The sequence below is a fragment of the Amphiprion ocellaris genome, chromosome 8 (genome assembly GCF_022539595.1).
Source record: "Amphiprion ocellaris isolate individual 3 ecotype Okinawa chromosome 8, ASM2253959v1, whole genome shotgun sequence".
NCBI classification, from domain to species: domain Eukaryota; kingdom Metazoa; phylum Chordata; class Actinopteri; family Pomacentridae; genus Amphiprion; species Amphiprion ocellaris.
In genome coordinates, this window is record NC_072773.1 from 30,250,570 (window position 1) to 30,265,503 (window position 14,934).

The 14,934-nt window shown below is 39.8% G+C and overlaps 1 protein-coding gene across 1 annotated transcript; it reads right to left on the reverse strand.

Annotated features, from left to right (window-relative positions):
* Window positions 1–9,802: 9,802 nt before the first annotated feature.
* On the reverse strand, window positions 9,803–14,033 carry copz1 (COPI coat complex subunit zeta 1). The gene is made up of 9 exons (XM_023291310.3): window positions 13,945–14,033; window positions 13,424–13,492; window positions 12,657–12,738; window positions 12,476–12,567; window positions 11,652–11,707; window positions 11,445–11,522; window positions 11,269–11,320; window positions 11,146–11,184; window positions 9,803–10,468 (listed from the first exon to the last, which is right to left on the reverse strand). Exons 1-9 carry the CDS (start codon window positions 13,960–13,962, stop codon window positions 10,421–10,423), a joined length of 534 nt encoding a protein of 177 aa, XP_023147078.1. The 5' UTR covers window positions 13,963–14,033; the 3' UTR covers window positions 9,803–10,420.
* Between the last annotated feature and the right edge of the window lie 901 nt (window positions 14,034–14,934).

The following is a 14,934-nucleotide window of genomic DNA, read 5'->3' on the forward strand; positions in this document are numbered from 1 at the left end:
AACAGAAATTTTCCCAACAACCAGTAAATCTGGGCTGACTGTGCATACTGTGGCTCTGTCAACATATGGGTGGTTCAGAGGTTTACAAAAACAAGTGCTCAGCAGCAGAAACGTTCTGTCTCCTACAAATGTTTGGTTGCCCCCTGATCAAACCCATCACAGGCTCAGTGCAAATGATTGAAACCCTCCCAACAATAGCTCCTGCTATCTCCTTCTCCCCGAGGTGTGGGAGAGCCTTTTCATCTCAGGCTTTGATTAATAAAGGAATCGCTGGTTGGTTGAAAGCAGCGTTCTGCCCCCTCCGAACATCCATCATGCCTGTGACAGCCCACCTCTCTGTGTTAATTAGCAGTGATATTTAAGCTGTCTGAGGTGTTCCATGGCCGTCAGCATGGTGGTGCTGCTCATCATTAAAATTTCAATTCCTCTGTCCGGGTTACTCCCATTCTCCTCGACACCTCAGTGAACACGTCCTTAAAGCACGAATCGAGTGTGCTCCGCACAAAAGTAAAGCGGGAAATCGAAAATTAAACTAATTATCTGTGAACACGTCTCTGTTGGTGCACTCTGTCTCTTTCATGCATTTTAATGTTAAACCAACTTTGTCAGCATGAAAGTAAAAACATCAATTTGACTTATCACACTTGCTCAATAATCATTTGATATTACGTGAAAGAATTTGCCATAAATCTAAAGTTCTCATCAAACAATGAGCGGTGAAAATGTGAACGTATTACTTATTAATGATTACCAAATATTGTAATATTCTCAAATACTAGGGGCTATTATTCAGAGATAAATTATTTATGTGGCTGAATCTTGGTCTATGTTATAACCAAAAGGCATCATGCACCAAAATGAGATTTTTAGTGGTGCAAAATTAAAGTCTTCCCAAATGGTAGCCATTTTACACCATTCAGAGATGGACACAATGGCCTCCAAAGTGTACACAAAATTAGTGCATAAACAGAGTCTACAGGGTTTCCAAAATCTTTGTAAATGTAGGTAATTTACCAAGGGGATGTCTGCCAGCCACCTGCTTCCCAAAACGTCTCTGATGGGAACATTGGGGCACGTCAGGCTTCAAGGTGTCCCATATTTAGATGTCTGCCACTACTTTTCTAATTAGTGTAGCTCAACAAGATTAATTAGCCTCTGTATATCATTCCCAATACTCAAAAAAAAAAAAACAGAGGAGAAGAGGAGCGAAAGCTATCACCTATTTGAGGGGTAACAAGGGAAAAGTTTGAATTCGGCCTACTTGCATTTTGATATAGTAAAATCATGAATATTCATGTTTGAAAATGAACCTCAAGTGAAGTCGAAGCTCACAAAATGAATTTTTAAATGTACCTTTTCGCTATTTGGCTTAATGAAGGTTGTGAGAAAGAAAAGGGGAAACAGGACAAGAGATTTGAGGTGATGGATAGAAAAAAAGACTTTAAGGCTGCTGCAAACATATTAAACGTGACAAATTTGGGCATTTTCAGCTCAATTTCAATTAGCAGCTTCAGTTTCAGGGTGCCGGTGATGTGCTCTCTTGGCTTGGCTTACTGAGACGCTTGAACAGGGTAAAGTCACTTTCAATGTTATTTGTAAAACCCTGTGCTTTTCCTGCAAAGACAAACCAAAACATCTGCTGTTAAAAAATGTTATTTCGCAACTGTTCCTGATGTGCTGTATCACACAGGGCTGCCAATATGAACTGACAGGCAAATGTGAGTGTAGAGATGCTGCTGATTTTAAAGGACTCTTTATCAAAACGTTCCACTACTATTTCAGAGATGTTAATAATAGACAGAGCTCACAAAGAGAGGAGAGAGAGAAGAGGAGGCCCAGATGTTGCTGAGCATCCTGTGCTACTATTTTCACCTCGACAGTATGCAGATGTACTCACTAAGATCAAGTTCAGTCGTGCAGGACCTTGTTGCTGAGATTTATATGGCCTAAGAGACATCCACATCCCCCTTGACAGGATGGGTAGCGATTGTGTAAGAAGCACTTTCTTACACAGGTGCATTTAGCCTCAACAGATAGATTAACATGCCTTGGCCTCACGCCACCCTATTAATCTACAGCTTGTTGGGACACGTTTGAACAGAGCGATTTGAAAGCATCACAGACTTCAGTGGTTTGCTGCCTTCTAATCTTACAGGATTCTTTGAGTCAGTGAGTAAAATGGGCAACACACTTTTACTTTCATACAAACTGCTTTATAATCATTTATAGCAGGCACAGAAACACTGCTGTTAAAGTTTTATATAGTTTACAGTGACATATTGTCATCAGCTCCGGTACTATACAGGATTTGTTGCTGACACTATATGGTTGTTATCGCAAACAAATAGGTGAGATGAGATGAGCAAATTCAAAGCTTTATTCATAGTTTCCCTTCACAAAAAATAGCTTTGGATAAGTCTAATTATTCAGCATTTGAATGGATTGTTGCACAAATCTATGTAGGTGATTTGGTGAAACAGAAGCTGGACTGTAGTCCCTTTCAGTACATATTATACACAGATTTAGCCACTTCAAGCCATGTTAGTGGCACAGATTTAGTGATAGCAATGTCAGTCCATGTCTATGGCCCAGAAGAAATATTTCAACAGCATGAAATTTTACATTCATGCTCTATGGAGGACGAATCCTAAAGACTTCCCTTGACTTTTCCTCTAGCACTATCAGTCATCGGTTAACATCTGCTGGATGGATTGGCACAAAATTTGCTTCAGATATCCTTTTTGTCCAGACACTGTATCCTACTGAGCTTTGTGATGTCTGAGCACTTCCTCTAATCCTGCCTTCAGACATTTGCTTTGAGTGAGATGTCTCAACAACTATTAAATGGATTGCCATGAAATCTGGTACATATGTTCATGTCCCCATCATAATGAATTATACCAACTTTCATAATACCCTGACAGTGCACGCTGACAATTAGTTTAGCAGTTACCTCAAAGGGCTGCTATGCTTTAGTAGAGTCTCACACAGCTGCATGGTTACAGAATTTAAGCCTTGCTGCTTATAATTAAAACACGATGAGAAGACCAACTGTGTTATCTCTCCAGTTTTAGAATGTCACCTTTTCCTTCATTATAAATACACCATTAGGGTTTCAGAGTGGCTAGATATTCACTGCCCTGTGGGGAGATACAGTATAGATTAGAAGTGAATACACCTCTGTGCAAGATCACCTAAACCTGGAATGATTCAAAATGCTATCACCCCTCAACGACTGAATTATTTTATTACTTGCATTATTAGAAAAATCAAAAACTAATTCTTTGAAAAAAAAAAAACTGTATCGAAACGTCATGCCCCAAAGTAGAAACACAGTGCAACAAATGGGAATATGACTGTGATCACTGACATACAAGTTAGAAAACTTGTGATCACTGCAACAAACTTGGGTGCACCTCTGGTTTCCAGTTAGTCTAATTGTGTGAGCATGAGTTGTAAAATCACCTGTAAACATTAGAATTAACTCAATTTGGACCTCTTGGCTGTGGAATAGGATACAGAAGGATCAGTGACCTGCTAAAAATCAATCAAAACACAGTTGCCACAGTAATTTGGCGATATAAACGAGCTGTGGTGCCACACATCGTTGACGGCCTTAGACTTAGCACATGGGTTATTAATGGAAAACTAATACCTGTGACAAGATTGCTGGCTCTTTAAAACAAAACTGCAAGATTATATTTTGCTTAGTAACATGAAAATAAGCCTGAAGAACAGTGCATGTCCATTGATCAGACAAGACCAGGATGAATTTGTTCTGATCACATCTAGTCCAGCATGTTGGCTAGAACCTGGCCTGGACTGCCACAGTAAATGCATCGTCCCAACAGTGATGTTCAGAGGTGGGAGAGCAATGATATAGGGCAGCATTAGGACAAAAAATTGTTTTGTAGATGACCTTTATAAATGGCACCGTGAATGTCTGCAGATGTGCCAAAATACTGCTCGACTCCCAGTCTGCATGAGTTTAGCATAAGATAAATATTCCAGCATGATAACAAACCAACGCATGCTACCAAAATCACACAAGAGTTTCTAAAGAAGAAAAAAGTGGCATCTATGATCTGACCAAGTGTGTCAGTTGACTTGAATCCAATAAAACATTTATGGAGTATTTTAAAGAGAAAGACAGCAGCACTACCCCTCCAGCAAGTAGCAGCTGAAATAAATACTCTTTGAACTATGGCAGAACATCTCTTTAGAAATTTGATATCTTCAATGCCAAGAATGACTGGTAATGATTCTGTTGTTTAAATGTAAAGGTGCAGATACAAAATACCTAAAAAAAAAAAAAAAAAAAGATCTGAATCTCAGTCATGAATGGTGCACGCACTGATTTTAGTTGCACTGTTTCTACTGTGGGTCTGTATTTGTGATATAGTAACTATGAACTCTAAGTTTTATATTTTACATTTGAAAAAATACTTTGAACTTTGAAGTAATGCAGTTACTGTAAGGTGATAACATCTTGAATCATTTGATGTTTACATGACATTGCATAGGGGTGTAGTCTTCTGTCTCAGACTGATTATTTATCAGGAAGTCATGAGCTTTAAGTCTGACTAGAATCACATTTAGCTTCTCTAGTGTGAGTTTATCAGAAAATATCAGCTTTCAACAAAGCTTATTCCATGGCCTTAAACCTGTAGATTAGGTTAAAAAAAAATCCCTTTAAGTGATTTTACTGGTCACAATCATGTAGTAAAAACATTAAAAACTGCAGGAAAGGAAAGCTGAAGGTCTGCTAATGGCATGTTTCTTAAGAAAGACGTCTTCGTAATGGTTCACTCTGCAGAGGTATATTTGTCTTAACCCCAACAATCCATCACTCGTGTGAGTTTAGAGGGATCATGTCTCTTTAAGATGTAAAACCTGTTTTCTTTCTCTTACATGGCACATTGTCAGAGGGCACGCTGTGTAACCCCGAGTTATTAAGTTCAAGAGAAGGTCTTTTATGAAATTATGCAATCCCACTTGACAAGGTAAGTCCAGGGCTTTCCTCAGTCTCTTTATTGTCCAACAATTTTCCACTTGAACAGACAACCTCAAGTGTGAAGTGAGAGAGTAAAGAGAAGGACTTGATATCCAAGGGAAATGTGCATGAATTCGCCAGAGGTTGATAGACAGGGCAGGGGCAGCCATGCTATTTACCCTTAGATATTTCCATGGGTCAAGGCTGTTACAGGGCCACATTCTCCCTCTTCTTGATCTTGTCAGGATAGACTGTCAGGCTGATGAAGAGATAGGCTGCAGATAGATGATGGTGTTGCACGAACACTGGAGCTGCAGTGAGCAGATATGGTAGTCAGACACCAAAGTGACTTTGGCAGTTTGCTGCTGCTGATCAGCTTTGCATTATAGAGACTGAACCTGTTATGTAGGATCATCTGACCTCTCAGTCAACCAAAAACCTCATGACCTTAAAAGATGTTGAACGAGAGAAGAAAGAAAATACTTGAGAGGTAGAAGACTTGATATCAAAGGCAGAAAGATGTTAGATGTGTCTGGATTCACGCAGACAGGCACAATCACACAATTTCCCCATATTTCATTTCTTTGCAAACTGATCGGATTGCTCTTTGGCATTGCTATGATGTTTTGTGGTGTTTGGATGGACACCAGGCAGTTTTCTTTTTTAATCCCATCACGCATTTCTCTGTTCTCCCTCTGTGTTCACAGGAAGGTCTCTTCTGCTCTCATGATGTAAGGACTATTATACTCCAGTGCCACCTCCCTTCAGGGATAAGATTTTACGATTGCAACCTGACACCGTTTCTGTGTCCTATAAGCCACAGAGCTGTAACTCACTTCAAAGGCAGGAGGCATCAAATCACAGTGCACCCATAAATTAACCTGTCAGGACTTGGCCAATCAGAAGGCAGCATTAAATCTCTGCTGTCACGCTGGCGGCCAATGGAAAGACGGTGGCAGTAAATCTGTCAGGGCCGCTCTGTTAACGGTGTTGTGGTGTGGTTGGGGAATCCACGGGGAGGGAGGGGAGAAAGTGAGAAAGAGTAGATGACAGAGGGAGGAGGGAACAACGTGACGGTTTAGAGGTATGCCACAGAAAATGCTTTCCTTTACATTCTTTAGCCCCTGCCACAAAAACATGCATGTTGTAGTAAAACTGAGGGGAGAATGCAGAGGATTTTTTTGTCATGCAAAACAAGACTAAACATGAAAGGAAAGGAGAAACAGAGTGCATGCTTCCCTGATGGATGCAGTGGCAGCTAAATAACACCAGCAGAAACACTCATAAAGGTTTACGGCCGGCATAGCTGCGTCTGATGTTCACTGTCTACAGTGAAAATGACCGATGGCCCTTTAGTGCTCTTTTGCATCACTGCCACACCAAAATTTGATGTTGACTGTTTGACAACAGCAGTAACCTCCTGACTGTTGTGACACAGCACCCGTCAGTTGCAGGCCTCAGGATTACACCTTGCCTGTGAGGGTCTGGAGGAGGGTAAACCGGGGTCCAGTTCAGCCCATCCACGAACCAGATGTGCCCCAGTTGTGCACCTTCAGGGGATAATGGAATTGACCCTTCAGCACAGCAAAAACCCTGAACGACTGCACTTGAGGATTTCGTTTTGCCATCGAGCCACGAAGAAACACAACAGTATCCTGCCGCATCGAACCGCGGCCAGCAAGGGGTATTTTCACATCCAGAGAGCGTCCCCTATCATTCTTCACAAGCATGCTTTCACTGAAGAGTAATGCACTGCCCTACCACAAGAGAACTGTGGGGAAAACAGCAGAGGGAAAACACATCAGGTAGAATATTTCCTCGATTAACAGTGCCCTTGGTGGTGTACTTTCATTATCCTATCAAAGTTGAACATTTTCATGTAATAAATCTTACAGATCTCATAAAATAACTGGTCTTGCAAAGCAATGCTATTCCATCAGGAAGAAAAAAAAACACGTTCCCTTAACAAATCCCACAATTTTTTCACCAAGTTGTAACGACACCCAATAAACCAGACACATTTGTGGTGTCGTTTTCATTTTGCATCAACAAAAAAATTAAACATTAGCATCACAATTTACACTCATCTTATGTCATTACTATGAAAACTTTTTTTCTTTGGTCAGAAGCATAAATAGTAGGATGAGTTATGGCAAAGGCAGGCAGGAGTGCAGCGGTGGAGGTGTTGTTTTTGGCTGGCTTTCCTTGGAGTGGCCATGATTCTCTGTTCTATGGGAATCCATAAACAGACCCAGAGAGGGCAACTGGGGCCATAAACCACATCAGGCTGCCACAACGCTGCTGAGGCAAAGGGGAGCAGGCCTGGGCTCACACCTCCTCTTCTCTACACACACACAACTACATTCTGTATGAACAGCCTTTGATGACCTATTTCAAAATGCTATGTTTACTGTCAATCTGTAGATTTGAACGGGGTTTGGTTTATTTGGAAAATTGAAACCTAATGTTGACCCGAAACAAACCAGAAGTAGGCAAATTTCCTTTCAAATGAGGTTGTTTTTCTATATGTTAGTACTGCATAGAAATGTGAAAACAGTAGAGGTAAAATAGCTTGTTAATTTTAACACAGTGGGTCATTAAACATCATGTGGGTCTTGCCCTCTGCCCTGTTCAGACAATATAATGGCACTTCCTCTAATGCGTTTACTGTCCTGGATCCAGCATGCTGTCATTGTTTTCCCCCGTGTTGTTTCTGTTTAGCAGGACAAGCCATTGGATGGGTGCTCGGCCCCATTGACTATGACATAAAGACTCTGTAAGCTTACAGATGATGATAATTTATTGACTCTAATTCTCAAAGTCCTCTCACACACACACGCATACACAAAAGAAAGAGAGCGACTCTTTCACTGTATGCATCGATCAATTACAAGGCTCTAGCCCACACGTCTCTGACAATTTTACTGCATGTTATGTACAGCATGTCAAGCCATGGCGTTTCAAACTGTTATACTCATTCCTGTATAATTAATATAAATTACCTCGCTGGTTTTTATGATGGTGCAGCTGTAATTAGTGGATGAAAGCAAGTCACAGAGCTGCCGATGGTGCTGCAGGGCTATCTAGATGAAAAGTGAGGGTCTGGACAGGCACGTTGGGTGGGATCTGTTTTAACCCTCTCTCTTCCCCGCAGTGCCCTCGCTGGGATCTCATCTAATTACATTTACTGCTGTCTACTTCTGCTAACCTCGTCCTCTTTAACCTTCATCCCCCCTTTCACTGAAACCACACACTGAGACATAAGCTGTCCTCATTATACCAGCAAACTGGCGCGATAACAGTAAACTGGAGCAATAATGGAGTCCATTTATTATTAGCATTCCCTTTCTTGCTGCTCTTTGTCCAGCAAAACACTTAGTCAGTAGCATCAAGACAGCCTCCATTCATGCTATCTGTGCAGCCATAAAGAGCCGCAGATTCAAGGACTGAAACAAACTGGAGTTAAGCCAAGATAGTAGGTCCACAGGTCAGAGCCAATAACAGTTTTATTGACTACACTAGTTTGTGTTAGGTGAAAACATCAACCCACATGCATCCGGGCAACAACACATACACAGCTCATCTTGTAACAGCATACAGAGAGCATTTTAGGATGTTTTAGGTGTTCTTTTCTTGATTCAGCTACGTAACGTAAATATATGTCCCTTCCAAGAGAAATACTAATGTTCATTATGCACACAAAAGCAGTTAAAATGTAAGAATCTCAGAATATCAGGACTGCATTTCACACTTTCAGGGCCATCTTCTCACAGGATTTAACTAATTATTTTCCAGGTGAAGAGGTATAAAATTTCCCACAGGGCAAATAAAGGGTGAAACGCTCTAATTTACCGTCTGCCTTCCAACATTACAACTAACGTGATCTTTTCGAGTAAGTCCTCCAGGCCACGATGAGACATCTCTACATCGCTTTATCCAACTTCACTGTTTTTCTCTTTGATATCCGAGCCAAGCTATTTCGATATAGATAACGAATTCAAAAACTGGCAAATGCCCCATGTATGACAGGTTACAAACAGCAACCTAATGACTTTCAACACAGATCAACAAACATTTTACAGCATGCAAACAACTGTAGTATCATATGTGATTGTAAGGGAAAGACATGAGGAGACACGAGCTTGTAACAAGACCTGCCATCCAATGTGCTTTGAATTAGGCATGGCTGGGTCCGTTTGTTGCTCAGGCAACACAAATCTCTTGCTGGCAACGAATATCTTCAAGTGATCAGAAAGGGAACATATGGGGATACCTAGCTGGAAGAATGCAGATAGATCATTTATACTCCTGTAATATGCATCAGGTACCAACATGATGTAGTGCCTATTCTCGTACCCATTCCTCTCTGGAGGGTATCCTTCATTTGCATTCAAATGAGTATATGAGGTTAGTGAGTGAAGGTGGGGGTGCATACATGGGAGCACACAATTCATGATGCACACAGTGGCTCTCCATAGCGAAGAAATGAATCAAGTATGTCTCCATAAAACTTATCTTCATGTCACAGTACACAGTGCCATGCAAGCTCCAGATCATACCTGCATGAGTGAGTCTCCTCCCCTCTCTAGTTTCTACTACAGTATTTATGTACCTCAGCCTTGCACTTTGCTGCCGACACCAGTAGATGGAGCCCTCGCATCTGTGTAGATGTCTCCTGCTGAGGTCCTGAGGAACAAAGTGTACACTGTGTCAGTTCTGAAATTAGGAAACATTAACTCTTAAAAGCTAATTTTGGTTAAGAAAACAACACAGCAGGTACACTAAGAAATATCAAAGCTGTGCACATCCCAGTGTCAACAAACGTTTATTAAATGTATCTGATGATGGAAAACCCCCAGAAAAAATATATGTAAAACATACAGCTGTATTAAGAGGTATGACTACAGTACTAGGTGTACAATTTTTAATTCACAACATCAATGTAAAATAAAGAACACAGAGAGTGGCTCTATTCTTTCAACAGTAATCTGGAGGTGACAGGATGGTGTCCTTAAGGATAGAATTCTTGTTGTAGGAGACACATGGAATGTTATCACAGGCTATGGTGGTGTTCATCAGCGTTTTACATCTGTAGATAGATACACTGCTTTAATAAACACCCAAGGTCCTTGATGAAAAAATAACAAACCAACAAAACAAAACAGGCCAGCCGTTACTGGAATGTACACCATATCTTATCCTTGTGTCGAGTACAATGCAAGCCCGCGCCAACAAAAAAGGCAAAAAAATAAAAGGAAAATGAAATTTTGTCAAGCAGTCATCCTGGGAGTGTGACTGGATCTGTCACTGGTGCTCCTCACAGCATTGATTGAAGGAGTGGAAATCAGAGGAAAAGGAAAATGAGGATCAGTGCCATTAAGTCTGGGCTGAACAGCGGCTCACTGGTAGACTGGTGCAGGCATGACTCTATCGTAGAAGCGACCACTTGATCTGTTCTTTGGCAGACTGAAGCACCTGTTGAAGAAAAATAGTTTGGTCTAATTAAAGTTTAACTGTACTGGCCAGTGAAAAGAATGGCTACAGTATGAGATAAACCCTTCGGGGGGAAAACTGTCAGAATGGAACAAAATGAAAACAAGTAGCGTCACTGCAGAGGTTAAAAGTAACAATGATAAAAAAGTTACACATAATTGCCAAAACACTGAAAAAACTGATGAACAAGTGATAAATGAAGAGAAATATGCAAGACCTAATTAATCATCTTAATTCATTGAATGAAAGCTGAATCATAACCATAAAGCATGGAGACTGGGCACAGCCATTAATCACAGCCAGAGGAGGGATGGCGGTAGCCAGTCTTAGGCCTCTTAAATGACAACATTAATCAAGAGGAGCTCACACACACAGACAGGCTCCTGTAAGAGCTGAAAGACAGGATCCACCGTTGGCTACCTACCACCTCACCACTGAATAATTAGTAATCATGTACACTGTCGTACATACAAGGCAATGCAAAATATGAGACCCTAGAGGCCAGTGACAAACTACGAGTAGAGGAGAATGATGCTATAATAATGTCCTTGTATTCGCAGGTTCTGAAGTAATGTGTTTTAACTGTCAATAAACTAATGGATCTTTTAAACTTTATAGCAGCGAGAAGATCACGGTAGGAATGTGTTTTACTATTTTACCTGGGTGACTGTCTGCTCGGTCAAAGGCACATCATCACCCTACAAGAACAACAACATTATATTTACATTTGACATAACCAGCATTAAACTTAGCTGAACATTTCTGAGAAGTCAGGAGCTTACTCTAAGAGCCACACGGTGCACAACTTGTTGTGGGTCACTCTCTAAAATCACCCTGCAGGAGATGCACAGAGGCAAACCGACAATTAGTATTTAGAGAAAAAGGCTGCAGTAAAATGCTAGTCTGCTTAACATAAGATGAGTCAGCATCAAAACATTCATGTCGCTCGGTTACTGACCCCCCATCTACAATTTCATCCACAGCCAAGAAGAGTCCCTCCATATTCTCCAGCAAAGCTCTCCTCTCAACATTTTTCCTGCAGAGTGAAAAAGACATACATGTTCAAGGACACAATTTAAAATATATATACATGCTAAGCTTAACTATTTTAGACCTCTGAAAAAGACTGGTTGAAGTCTTGTGAATAACGGCTACCAAGACTTACCTCAACATCTGACTCAGCGAATCAAATAGGCAATTTAGAACTGCCATAAGCATGAGCTGCAGAAAATAAAAGAACACATTAGAATCTCTCCACAACTAATGAACACACTGCAATGCTCTATGATTTGAATGTGGGGGAAAATAATCACTTAAAAAAAAATGCATTTCAGAGAATTCTATCGATAATATTTTCTTTGCACCATAAACCCCACACACTATTTCAATATCTTTAAATTTTTGACCCTTGTCAAATCTGTACAGCCTCTAAATTACTCTTAGTTCACAAAATACTTCAATAATGTCCAATTTAATAAGAGATAACAAAATTACTCAGCATTCAGCATGACAAGTGCAAAGTTTCTTTCTGATGTTAGCACAGATCTCTAATGGAGTTGTTGCATACATAAATATAATCACACAACAGAAAAAAAAGGGAAGGATGTTAAAGTGCAAATTACCACTACTTTAAATTCAGATAGTTTAATGAACAGAAGGGTCATAAGTTAATGTTAACACCAGGTTGCAGTGCATGAGACACTAAAAAAACACAATTGCAAAAGCTCTGTCTATAAGAAATGCAAATGAAACTCTGCTAGTAAATAGTTTTTTGCACTCTGGAATTAATATATGACAGAAAATATCAATGCTCAAAATTTACTCTTTGATCTAATACGATTTAAACCATTAGGAAAGGTCTTACAGGAGGAGAATACGAGAACTAATTACAGGTTAACGTTTATGTGATTTTTCTCATCACTATATACTTTAGTTTCAATGCTTACTTAACAACAGTTCTTCAAAAAAAAAAAAAAAACTTAAAATTACCTCATTTTCATGTGAACTTCCAATCACATAGAAGAAGAGGTCAATGTTGCTCTTGTAGACAACAGTGAGGCCCTCAAGTAATGCTATCTCGCCTAAGGGGACACAAAAAGCACCAGTGCATATTGCTAGGCATATAGACTGAGAAAAACCAACAGTCTTAAATATGATAAACATTACTTACTGTCTGTCCTGTGTGTTTTGTTGAATATGTTCTTCTCAAACGCCTTCTGCTCCTTCACTGTCGGGTATGTGTCATCATAATACTGTACACAGATTTCAATGAGAGCTATTATTTTTGATATCCAAATAATAAATAAATTACATTTAAAATCCACATCAGAAAATATTTAATTTAAATCAAATTAAAGGATGAGGCTGGTGATATTTTTTCTTGTCTTATTGCTAGCAAAAAGTAAGGCATTCTCTCAATAATTTCCAACTTCCCACGCAATACACAATCCACAGCACTCGACCAGAAGTTGATCTGTTGTTACTGAAAATGAAATTCTATTAGACACTTGTCATAAAGTTTGGTTTTATTATTTTTATAAATGCTTGACAAATTCTTGTTACATTATGGCATTGATATAGCAAATGGCATTCAATCAGAAACAAATGGTGCATTTGTTAGGGATTCATTTTAGCTGTGGATGTGGTGCACTAGTGAGTAGTATACCACAGCATTCGGATTCCCTCAAAATAAACTACAGAGCACACATTCATGGTAAGAAAGGAATATGTTATCCTGTGCATGCTGTATTAGGGTTTAACTCCAGACAACGGTTAAAATTGGATCAGTTCACTGTAATTCATTATTGTCTTGGTTTTTCAAAATACATCAGCAGATTAAATATTGAAGATAAAGCTGTAAATCTGGGACCAACAGGACCAGTGAGAAATGTTTAACCAGTAGGTGTAATTGCACAGTATAAATGCCAAATATTATACCTTGGCATAAAGCCTGTCTCCATCGTTGTCCAGAATTAGAACTGCTTTGACAGTGTACAAGGATGGTTCCTGTAAAGGTAGCAGACATTAAGCACTGACTTTAATGTACACACGTAGTGTCATTCATTATATTAAGTCATTAAAAATATATTTTAACATAATCGAAAAACGAAACGGCAAAAACAAACTCTGAAAGGGCGACAGTGGAGGAAAAACATGGAGTGAATTTAACAAGAGCAGCGCGACCAGAGTCAGAAAACGAATATTTAAGTATATACGGTTATTCGCCAAGTCGTATGGAAGTCATGACACTTCCACATCACCAACATATACGAAGCTAACTTCGGGGAGGCTAGCTGATTAGCCAACAGAACTAATTCGCTTACGTTTGCTAGCTTTCTATGTCAAGCTACCTCGCCAGCTCGCTAAATGGCCATACATCGAGAAGGATATCTCAAGAACAGAAACAATGTGAACTACTTAGGAGCGAAGGTCTGAATAGTAACGTGTTCTAACATTACCAGCATGGGAGAATCCATCTTCTTTCTTGTTAGCACACCAGCTACCAAGCTAACAGCAGCCTACGTAACACGTACAGGAAATGAGGCTCTTTCCTATTGGGTGACGCAGTGCGTTACGTTGTACGTACGGGACAAAGATCACTTCACTGCACTGGGTAGCCAGGACAGAGAAATACCTTTAAAATGTATGTATAAGGTCAGAAAATAGGGGTATTCATAAAATACATCCACCACATCAGATGCAATTGTTCTTCTTTTTTTTTTTTGGGGGGGGGGGGGGGGGGGGGGGGGGATTTACAACTCTGCAATGGTTCCTAGGTAAAGTTAAAATTACTCTCCACCTACATTGTGTCATGTACTCTGTACCAATAATTTACCAACCATTTATTTCTTTTGTCATACATCTAAAGTTCATCTTTTAATTCCAAGCTTGTAATTCCACGTAGCTGATGACTTTAGGGATCTGTACATCGGCACACCAAGTGGTTTATTTTAAAGTTCAAATCTTTGCAATGAATAAGGCAGTTAAACCTAATGGTACTTTATGAGTTCACTGACTTAAAGTGGTTGCTTTTTAAAATTTTTTTCAGGACTGCATGGTAACCAGAAATCTCTCATTTTACAAGCCATTTTAGCTTGCTCGTACTCATCAGCATCTTTTTTCAGGATCCTCCTACATTTAACCAACCCCAATTATCTTAGTTCCCACTTCTGGGAAACATTTGGAAACCCAGGCTGATGGGGATTTCCCTCTATCTCACTCCATATATTACATCATTGTTTGGTCTTACTGTAGGATATTTTTGGCCCTGAGTTTCAAATATTATCGGAAGGCAAATAGTGTGCAGCTTTTATTTAACTGCAGAACATGTACAGTAAAGAGATACAAACTGTTTAGATGTGCGTTCATGACAGGGCTGCGGGAAACCATGAAATTTTGCAATACTGCGCCATGTTTACACAATTCAGCCACTAAGATTTCAAAATTGC